We start from the raw sequence: 11,116 nt of genomic DNA, 5'->3' as shown, positions 1-11,116 counted from the left end.
ACGCGAAGGCGTTTGAAGCGAAAGTTACTGAGTTTGAGTCCCAGAGTGAACATCAACTTTGAAATGCAGGTACATCCAACTGATGAGTCCCAAATAGAACCAAATAGGACGAAATGCATGTCCTGGATTCCACTGTTAGCCACTATCCATCCCTGCTTACCGTGCTTGTGAATTAAGGCTATATCGAGGCGATATACCGCACAGTATGCACATATGCCAATTAGAGACTGACCAGTTGTAGTCCTAACACATCGATGGGAAAATTCAAACAAACAATGCTAAATAAATTTAATTGGAACTATTGTTTACAAGTAAAGTATCCAATCAAGATCATATATATATATATCAGTTAATAAATGAAAACAATTAATCATATGTCAAAATAAAGGTTACTTTATTGTCTTATTACTTATTTCAGTCAAATATCATAGAATGTTGGAAGAATAATACCTTAAAAAGAAGAACAGCAGAAGTAGTTATTCACTATTATATAACTCATTGAATGAAAACAATCTTTTTAGGAATTTTATGATGAATATCATAAATCATCTCTATGAACTAAATAAACATGATAGATTCAATGATTCATCTTTCATATTCAAAGGTTAGTTAAACTTCAGTTTGTATAATGATGTATGGGTTTTTTTTTACAGGTTTCAAATACTCTAGACATTCTTATCTATATAGATACAAAAAGGGGAATATCCATTAGATATTAAAGTTCTATTAAGGGAGTAGATAAATGTAAAAGGCTGTGCCATTTGATGGAAGCTTTCAACAAGAACATTTATTAAAGAAACTACACGTTTTAATGCCGGATACTATCAGCAACAGCCTAGTATGGGAGAGGACAAACCAGATTCCAGCTGAAGAGGAAATTAGGAAAAGACGTTGGAAGTCGATCGGACATACATTAAGGAAATCACCAATGTGCATTACAAGGCAATCCTTAACTTGGAATGGTAAAGGGAAGCGGAAAAGTGGAAGGCCAAAGAACATATTTCATCGGGAAATAGAAACAGATATGAAAAAGATGATTGTTAACTGGAAAGAACTGAAAAGGATTGCTTGGGACAGAGTTGGATGCATAATGCTGGTGAGCTGACTATGCTCCTTTGCTAGGGGTAACAGGCGTAAGTAAGTAAGAAAGTAACACGTTTTAATAAAATTCATAAAGATATGATTCGATCTGAACTAAGAAGGACTTGAAATTAATCACCACCCATTGATCAATCAATTATAAATACAGCTCAGTCCTACAGGAGGTCAGTTGCGGCCCGAATAGCCCAGTAGTAACGTATCTGACTGTGAATCTGGGTGACACGGGATCAGTTCCCTCAAGATTATAAGTACACCTTCTTGACGAGTACTAAGTAGCACAAAACCTAGGTCCAGGGTTTCCTGTCAACTAACTCCAACTACCATCTTATCTCAATATAGTGTATACAATTTCGAATCATCTAGACTAGTGGCCTTATTGCAACTTGACCGATAAGATTCGATGAACATTAAGAATGACCTGACATATATGATATTGATCACCACCCAGTGTTCAATCAATGGTAAACTAGAATAATACATATAACTGAACCATACTGTTTCCAACTGGATCTTTATCGGTCTTTATTGTAATTACCCACTTATATATAATGTTGAACTACTCAAGGTAGTTTATAATTTAATGGTAACAATGAGAGACGATCACATAACTTAACATAATGGGTAAGAAGTAATAATTGGTGATAGGATGTTAGGTATACTAGAACTGAGAAGAATTCCAACAGCTTGAATAAATGTCTAAGTGTAGGAAGTAGGTCAAAACTTGAGATAATAGAAAAAATAATAAAATGAAAACCATTAGAAACTACCGAAACTCTGTGATACGAGACATGTAAATAATTTCTAGAAATATTATAGTGAGCAAGGACACGAGGGAGGACAATCGAATGTATTCGACACGACATTACAGACTATCTCACTAAAATCTGACAACCATACCGTAAGCAGTTTATTTGCTAACGATCAATCAATTGTCTCAATCTTCACCATTCCTTGTTCATGCCCCAACTTGGAATCTTGAAGAGAAACAAAAAAGAGGAAGGTCAAATAACCTACTGCATCGGTAATTGGAAGCAGACATGAAAAGAATGAATAGCAATTGAGTCCAACAGGAAAGGATTACCGAGGACAGATTTGGATGGTGAATACTGGTAAGCTAACTATGCTCTCTTGTGTGGGGTAACAGGCATAAGTAAGTAAACAAGTAAGTAATGTTTGTTCAACATATGATATTCTTGTATTGAAAATTGACCTGAACTATGTTCATCACGACTTGCTGCATGTGGTTTGTTATAACTCTGAGCGTTTTTCATATATACGTGATGTCATCCTAATTATTGATCAGAAGAGGTGTACACTCTATATATAAATGAGGGTATTTTCGACTACGGTTGTTTTCGTATTTTGGACTTCATGAGTCTTCGGTTTGTACAAGCTTCTATGTTGTTATTTCATATCAAGGAAATCGTAGTAGTTCCTTATCTTTTTCAAGTATGAGTAATAAACGACACGGACAAAACGAGGACTCTATTCATATATCTGATATCGTATTTTAAAACAAAATAACCAATATAGAGATTTATGTACTATTGAAGAATATTTCTTTCATCCAGCTGACGAGCCCCAAAATAGGACGAAACGCGCGTTCTGGATTCCACTGCCAGTCACTATCCATCCTTGCTTATATTTCTTTCATTTGTTTGTATATGTATAACAGACATATCCTTTGTAATCAGATGATGTACTATTTTGTTGTCCAGTAAACTACTGAATATGAATAAAGTTTGTTATTATTAATAATATTATTGTAATTACATACCAATAAATACGGAATGCCATTTGTCTACATGATTATTTCTCTTTTTTTGTATTTTCATAGTTGAAATCTTGAGTCAATTGAAGCTAGACAACCATCGAAAACCTGGAAGCACTGAACGGCTGTTTCGTCCTATTATGGGACTTCTAAGCAGTGCGCATCCACGATTCCGCCTCGCGAGATTCGGACCCAGGACTTACCAGTCTCTCGCCAGAGCACTTAACCGATAAACCACAGAGCCGGCCGGCATCTAACGGTATTAATGTCTAACTTCAACCAATCCATGAAGTTTGAGCAACCGTTCACTATTTGTTTTCAGTGAGTTGATATCTCAACAACAGACCTGGTTGAACTCTACTAGTCACTGCTTCCCACTAGAACTCCAGGATTTTTTGTATTGTTCACCTATTGACTTCTTACAGGTAATTGAATTGCATACATGTTATCGGTGTTTTTTATATTGACATTTCAGATACAAGAATAATTTGTGTTAGTACTTTACTGATTTTTTCGTCATTTTTGCAAGTCACTGATGTTTTAACAAAATACTTCTTCGATCTCGCATGAGGGACTCGAACCTAAGACTTTCAGTCTCGCGCGTGAACGCTTAACCTCTAGACCACTGAACCTAGCTTACAACGACTCATGAATTTATTCATTATAATCACTACGAACTCCACAAACCTCTATTCTAATAAAAAATCATCCATAACAAGGTATTTAGATATGATGTGTAATTAATAGATATTATTCATAGCATGAACTGAACTACTTTTAAATTTCAAGTAGTGTCTTAGAAATATGGCTTCAATTGTGAACAACTTCCTGACTTTAATTCACTTAGTATTGTTTGGTTGAATCTTCCCATTGATATTTAGGACTGCAATTGATCAGTCTCTTATTGGCATATGTGCATACTGTGCGTAATGCCTTGATATAGCCTTAATTCACAAGCATTGTAAGTAAAGATGGATAGTGGCTAGCAGTGAATTTAAACTTCACCCCATTGCACAAGCAAGTGGCTATCAGAACTCAGTGGCCGTGTGGATAACTCGATAGCGTTTGAAGCGAAGGTACTGGATTTGAGTCCCAGAGTGAACATCAACTCTGAGATGCAGGCAAATCCAGTTGACGAGTCCCAAATAGGATGAAACGCGCGTCAAACTGGATTCCACTGCTAGCCACTATCCATCTTAACTTTCTGACTTGTCTCTAGATGGATATAAAGAATAAGATGGTGATAAGAGGTGGTCAACAGAAAACCCTGAACCCGGGTTTCGTGCTACTTGGCCCTCGTCAGCAAGGTGTACCTGTAATATTGAGGGAACTGGTGCTCCCTGACGGATATATAGAATAATATTGAAATGAGGTGTAACAATGAAGTGTATCATTACTCACTGAAATGCTGTAAATCAGCTAAACAATTTTGTTTAAGTTATCTAGATGGAAGTTCTGTAATGAATTTACTTACCATAAGACAGAAGGTTCTGGTTTGATCTTTGACCATGTTGTGAGTGAGTATTGCTTAAGGGTCTTACACTGAGACGAAAGAGTTTTATAGTGTTCGGCTATAGCCGGTCCATGATGTTAACCTTCTTCAAAGCACTTATTTCTCAACTATATTACACTGATTCGTTTTCTCTGAAAACCTTACAATTTATAATGATACTAAATCCTAGAAAACACTAAGTTAACCATCTTAACTCTCTGCGCATTACCTCTTCTTTTATTCTTTGAAGAAATAAGGGATTACATTGGCTTATTACACAATCAATATAGGAAGCATGAAAAAAAATGATTGTAACAGGTAAACTGGCACAAAATATTAGGTAACTAAAGATGAATGGCAAACAACAAGTATTCGAAAAAAGTCTTCCTATAAAGGATATTCTTTACAGAATTATAATTTGAATGTATGTTAAAAAGGAATGTATTGGCGTAATATTGTACAACTGATTCTTACTATAACTAAGTTTATATTATTCAATAAATCGATTATTTAATAGTTGGATTCATGAGTTGATTAAAGCTAGATCACCATGGACAACCTGGGAGCACTAGACAGACATTTCGTCATAGTATGGGAACTGTTGGAAGTGCGCACCTACGATCCTACTCGTGGAACTCGAACTCGAAACCTTCTGTCTTGCGTGCAAACGCTTAATATGTAGACCACTGAGTCGGCATCCAACGGTGTTAATGTCTAACTTCAACCAATCCACGAAGAAGAGGAAATGCGCAAAGAGTTAAGATGGTTAATTGTAGATAGTTACCGCCTTGCATGTTTCATTATTTTCTAAATCGTTTTTCAAGTAATTTAACACATACTTATGCAAATATGTATACATATCTACATATAGTGTGGTATGTGCTACTGATGACAACAGATATAAGTAGTATGTATCATCAATCAAAAGTGAAATACCTAGCGACAGAAGATTAAGAAGATCGAAGAGAAGAGAACGAGAACAGAGAATGATTACTGTGGAAACGAATGAACAATGAAGTCTGAGACAATTGATTGACATTTCGCAAATTAGATATTTACTGTATGATTCTCAGATTCTACTAAGACGTTGTGTAATTTTACATTCAAATACATTCAATTGTCCTCACTTATGTTCTCGTTCACTACAATACTAATGATAATCCCTATTGTTTCAACACTTTCAATAACTGATATTTATTATTAAACATTATGTTATATGTCAGTTTGAATTCAGTTAAAAGTAGCTGTTAAGACTCAACAAAATTGAAGTAGGCTCAAGTTATGCAAAAGAGAAGCGGAAAAGTGGAAGGCCAAAGAACACATTACGCCAGGAAATACAAGCAGATATGAAAAGGACAAATAACAACTGGAAAGATCTGGAAAAAATTGCTCAGGACAGGGTTGGATGAAGAATACTAGTGTTCCGCCTATAGTCCTTTGCGAGGGGGGACAAGCGTAAGTAACTAAGTAATATTATTCTATGACAACCTTTATTTCTGGTTTATTCAAATTTATAAAAGAAGTTATCTATATAAAAGTAAACAATCATAATTGATATCTCAAATCAATAAATCTGATATTAAAATTAAAACTTATAAAATAATAATCAATATCATTTAGTTGCCATGACTCAATCAAACTATTGAACATTTAAAAAAAAATGGGTTCATTAAGAAATTCTTCGTTCGTATTCAACGAAATGTTCCTTTTTTCCATGGCGTGACTAATTGTGATTCTACCATCTAGTTTCAGGCAATATCAGCTCTAGTTAGGGGATGGGAGGCCGTACAGTTTTCATTTAATCCTAATGAAGGTGGTCTCTCAGTTAGTCCAGCGTTTTTCCAGCTCACTGACAAATGGACCTTCAACCACTTACTAGGTAAGTAGTTCCAGTGTTCGACAACTCGACAGCTGAGTCAGTAGTCATCTAATAAACTCTTAAATTTTTTTAACTCATACTCTTTTTTGAAATGTCTCTGTAAATGTAAAATCAATTTAAACAAATCAATATTACCCAGAAAACTAATTTATTTATCAATATTTATTAGTTATTATTAGAAAAAAAAACTAAAAAAAAAACGTTGAAAACAGTTGGAAAAAACTATTGGATACTAAAAAATAATGGATAGTTAATTCATTTTAGTTTCTAAATATCCCTGTAGTATTGTAATGAACAAGAACACGAGGGAGGAGGACAACCGAAAGTATTGGACACGAAAAATATAGACTATCTAACTAAAATCTGATAACCATACAGCAAATAGTTAATTTGTATACTATCATTCAATTGTCTCAATCTTGACCATTTCTTCTGCAAATATCAGTCCATAGTCTCCGATTATTATTATTATTGTTCATGCATTTTCATATCAATTGAGGTTTCATTTCCGTTCTTCTAGTGAAATACATTCTATGCCTTACCGTCGTCATATACTACTTATGTGGATATAAGTAAGCCACATCATAGTATATATATATTCAGTAATTAAAATCATATAATAACTTAATTACTTCATTATCTTTGGTTAAATTTGTTACAAATGAATTATTGAGAGAAAATTTAATATTGAATCTTTTTAACTAATATTTATTGTTATCAGAAAGGGGTTTTGTGGAGATTTCAGTATTTTTCCGAGTTGAGAACATGAGTCAATTGAAGCTAGACCACCATGGAAAACCTGAAAGCACTGAACGGCCGTTTCACCCTATTATGGGACTCCTCAGCAGTGCGTATCCACGATCTCGCCTCGCGAGATTCGAACCCAGGACCTACCAGTCTTGTGCGCGAGCACTTAACCGATAAACCACTGAGCTGGCTGGCATCCGATAGTGTTCATGTCTAACTTCAACCAATCCACGAAGTTGAACAACCGTTTATTTATTGTCATTTTTGATAACTAAGTCATGATTAACATCAGGACCCAGTGGCCGAGTGGATAACGCGATGGCGTTTGAAGCGAAAGGTACTGGGTTCGAGTTCCAGAGTGAACATCAACTCTGAGATGCAGGTACATCCAACTGACGAGTCCCAAATAGGACGAAACGCGCTTCAAACTGGATTCCACTGTTAGCCACTATCCATCCCTGCTTACCATGCTTGTGAATTAAGGCTATATTGAGGCAATTCGCACAGTATGCACATATTCCAATTAGATACTGACCAGTTGCAGTCCAAACACATCGATGGGAAGATTCAAACAAACATTACTAAATGAATCTATTGATAATGGTTTCGTACTAGAATTATAAAAGTTGAAATTCATGAACATTAATCTAAGCTGTAGTTATTTGCTATTATGTTTCATCCGAGTACTTTAACGTTTAGGAGCTCACTAGGAGATCTGAATGTTTCGATATTAAGTTGAAGTGAGTTTGTGAATGCACACTAATGAGTTATCCGATATACTAAGATGAAGGAGTTATCTAGTGCTTTATGGTTTACAATGATACTCTAGCCGAAGTCAACCTGTTAAAAATATCACCTACAAAGACAAATATCACTTACAGTAATCCCATTATTAACTAACAAAGCGGGAAGTTCTTAATTAACATATACACTTTGATCAGGCAACCCGCTTACTTATATTTAATATTTTACTAAAAAAAGATTAAAAAAATGTAGATGATCACAACCAAAAATCACATTCAAAACTTGATCTCCCATCATTAGTCTAGTTTAATATCAGTAAAAATCTCAGTAATAGAGAATAGGCCATCGATCAGCATTATATAACCCACTCTATTCTGGGCTTTCCTTTATAGTTCCATCTCTCTGGAGTCCCTCTGAGGTTACTACCGGTCCCAAGTTCCGGATAAAAGAGGAGAGTTGAACATGTAGTTAGCGACTCCACCTCATAGAAAACTAACTGGTTAAAAAGAAAACCACTAACCAATAGAAATCTCAGCAATATATATTCATCATATATAAATAGGTCAACTACTTATACAATCATATTTATGAGTAGTTATGTATAGAAGAAACAAAATATATATATATATATATGAACTAACCAACAACAAAATAAAATTGATTGAATAATTGGTTTGTTATGGTGTTGTTGTTGTTTATTTTTGTCTCCATAGTAACAATTTAATATTTAGATAATAAAAGTTTTAAACGTGCACGAAAACTTTGATTAAATAATGAATAAATAAAAAAATTTACAGCATTATTAACATAATAAAATTCATGATGTACAGTTGTCATAAAATTTCCTTCATTATTTTGATTATTTATAGTATGATTGATATTATTATTAGTAGAGTAATTGTTGTTGTTGTTGTTGGGGTTGGTGGTGGTAGTGATGGTGTTGTTGTTGTTGGGGATGGTGTTAATGGTATATTTCCACCAAAATTTAAAATGTACCCATAATACAGGAAATAATGTAGCATAAAATATTACAGTCGATATAAATATCATTAAACCTGTACGATGACTACGTGTTACACGTTTAGTTACTAAACGATTTACAGATAAAGATATTGGAGATTGTATTGTTGTGGTGGTGGTGGTGGTTGTTGTTGTTGCTATGTTAATCATTTGTTTATGAATAGATTGATTATTATTATTATTATGTTTTATCATAGTTTCTTGTTTATCATGTGGATGTTCAAATAGAGTTGATATAGATGGTGTTTTAAGGTTTGCACGTTTCTTTAATGTATTCCATTGTATACATTGTGTATCATATTGATTTGTAATAACTTGATCACAACTTAATTGTTTTATTAATCGATATGATAATCCCGATCTTCTTGATTGTAATGTATGACAATTATGTTCATGAGGTTTTTGATGATTCAATGGTATTGATGACGTGGATTCACTTTCCCCAGTTAACTTCATTACTCCTGGATCTACTACTTCACTGTCGTATACTGATGATTGTAAGAATGAATTCGATTTATTCAATATTTTCATAGATGAATAATTTACATTTTTCACAGTTAACCATCGTTGTTTACGTAAATCATTCTCTCGAACTGTTCTAAATATTCTTGCATATAAATAAGTAATAATGATGAAAGATAGAAAGGTCAACAGGATATATACTTGATTCACAAGTTCACGAAGTCTTTCAGTAAGTTGACAATCCCATTTACTTAAATCTAATACAATCAATATACATTCAAATAAACATGTTCCTATAATGACTGTAATTAACATTGATGTAATACATGTATTTGGTTTACAAACTTCATTACTTTTATATTTCAAGCCGTTTGAGTTCCTTGGATTCATCAGTTTCGGCGATGTTCTTACTGAACTAGAGTCAGCAAGAACATTTGTAGAATGAATAGTTGTATCATAAGTTGATTCATTCAAACGTGCTGATGTACCCTTTTGAAATAATGAGGAAACTTTTACAGAATTCATAGTTTTACCATTCATATTCTTATTATTCTCTATTGTATTCAATGGTAGACAACATATAGATTTACATATACCTCGTTGAACAAGTATCATATATCGTTCAAATGCTATAGCAGCCAATACACTACCTTCACATGCAAATATTATATTACGTAATAATGTTAAGATAGCATTTAATTTATAATGAGTATAGAATCCTTTTACATCATTCATTCCTGTATGATTCTGAATCGATATGTTCCCATACATTTCATGAATAGGTATAGGTATAGGTATAGGTATAGGTATAGTTTCATCATAAGCATAATTAGCAACACGATATATATCCCATGGTAATATAAATACACATGTTAATAAATCAATAAATGCAAGAAGTAAAATTAAATTTTGTTGACTTAATGTATTTCTACGTAGTAACAATTTATTTGATTTTCTTGTTAAATTGAAATGATCTTTATTGAAGGTTGATGGATTCGAACCTGGGTTCTTTATCGTCAAGGTATCCAATTTATTACCGGTAACATTCTGTTTTGTATTATTATTCATTATTGTATGATTAATGATAAAACGATTAGTATTACTTTTAGGTTTAATACAATAAACAATAATGACTAAACTATTTCCAATAATACCTAATATACATATTAAACTTAATAGAATCACTGATATGATAGATTGTATAAAGGATATATGATCTGTTTCATGTAAATTATTACATTGATGCAATGAATTGTTTAATAGTATATCAGTAGTAGTAGTATTCATAATTATCCAATAAATTAATCCACTGAAAGGAAAGGAGACAGGTTGGATCAATAGTTTCTGTAGTCCAAGGATCAAGTTTGAGTTTGTCGATTGAAATGATTGAATTCTTTTGAAGGATGATTTAATATGGTGTAAATTCTCAATTGGATCATCTTTTAATGTTATTGGGATGTTTTGGTTTTGGTTTGCCTAACTACTAATAATGAAATGGTTATTATACAAAAACTGGTTTTGATTGGATATTGAATAGTAGATATTCATTGGTTTATTTTGTTTTTTTTTGTAACTTTTATATGAAATAAATACAAACGCTAAATTCATTTGGTATTGGTCGGTTGAAACTCCGCCTGTAGCTCCTCCGGGGGGTAATGCCGGTCCCAAGACCGGGTAAAGAAGGAGGGTTGGGCATGGGGTTAGCTACTCCATCCTGTAGAAAGCCAACTCGCTGAAAAAAACCCTGACCAAATTAAATTTTTTGGTTGAATCTGATCAATTACAATCCTAAATATCAATGGGAAGATTCAACCAAACAATACTAAGTGAATTTAAACTTCATCCTATTGCAAAAGCAAGTAGCTATCAGGACTCAGTAAATAAGTGAATAATGCGATGA

General features: G+C 33.4%; 1 protein-coding gene and 1 non-coding gene across 2 annotated transcripts; one reads left to right on the top strand and one right to left on the bottom strand.

Annotated features, from left to right (window-relative positions):
* Nucleotides 1-1,661: 1,661 nt before the first annotated feature.
* Nucleotides 1,662-10,503, bottom strand: Smp_162980 (putative rhodopsin-like orphan GPCR; the record flags this gene model as incomplete). Its single annotated transcript, XM_018790222.1, has 2 exons — nucleotides 1,662-1,821; nucleotides 8,714-10,503. The coding sequence occupies 2 exons, from the start codon at nucleotides 10,501-10,503 to the stop codon at nucleotides 1,662-1,664; spliced, it is 1,950 nt and encodes a 649-aa protein (XP_018655587.1).
* On the top strand, nucleotides 7,284-7,355 carry Smp_tRNA_00104_Pseudo_TTG.1.1. The gene has a single exon. It is a non-coding gene (tRNA).
* Nucleotides 10,504-11,116: the final 613 nt, after the last annotated feature.

Source organism: Schistosoma mansoni, chromosome W, assembly GCF_000237925.1.
Source record: "Schistosoma mansoni strain Puerto Rico chromosome W, complete genome".
NCBI lineage: Eukaryota > Metazoa > Platyhelminthes > Trematoda > Strigeidida > Schistosomatidae > Schistosoma > Schistosoma mansoni.
Note: the sequence above shows the minus strand (reverse complement) of the source record. Positions and strands in the feature narration are given on the sequence as shown.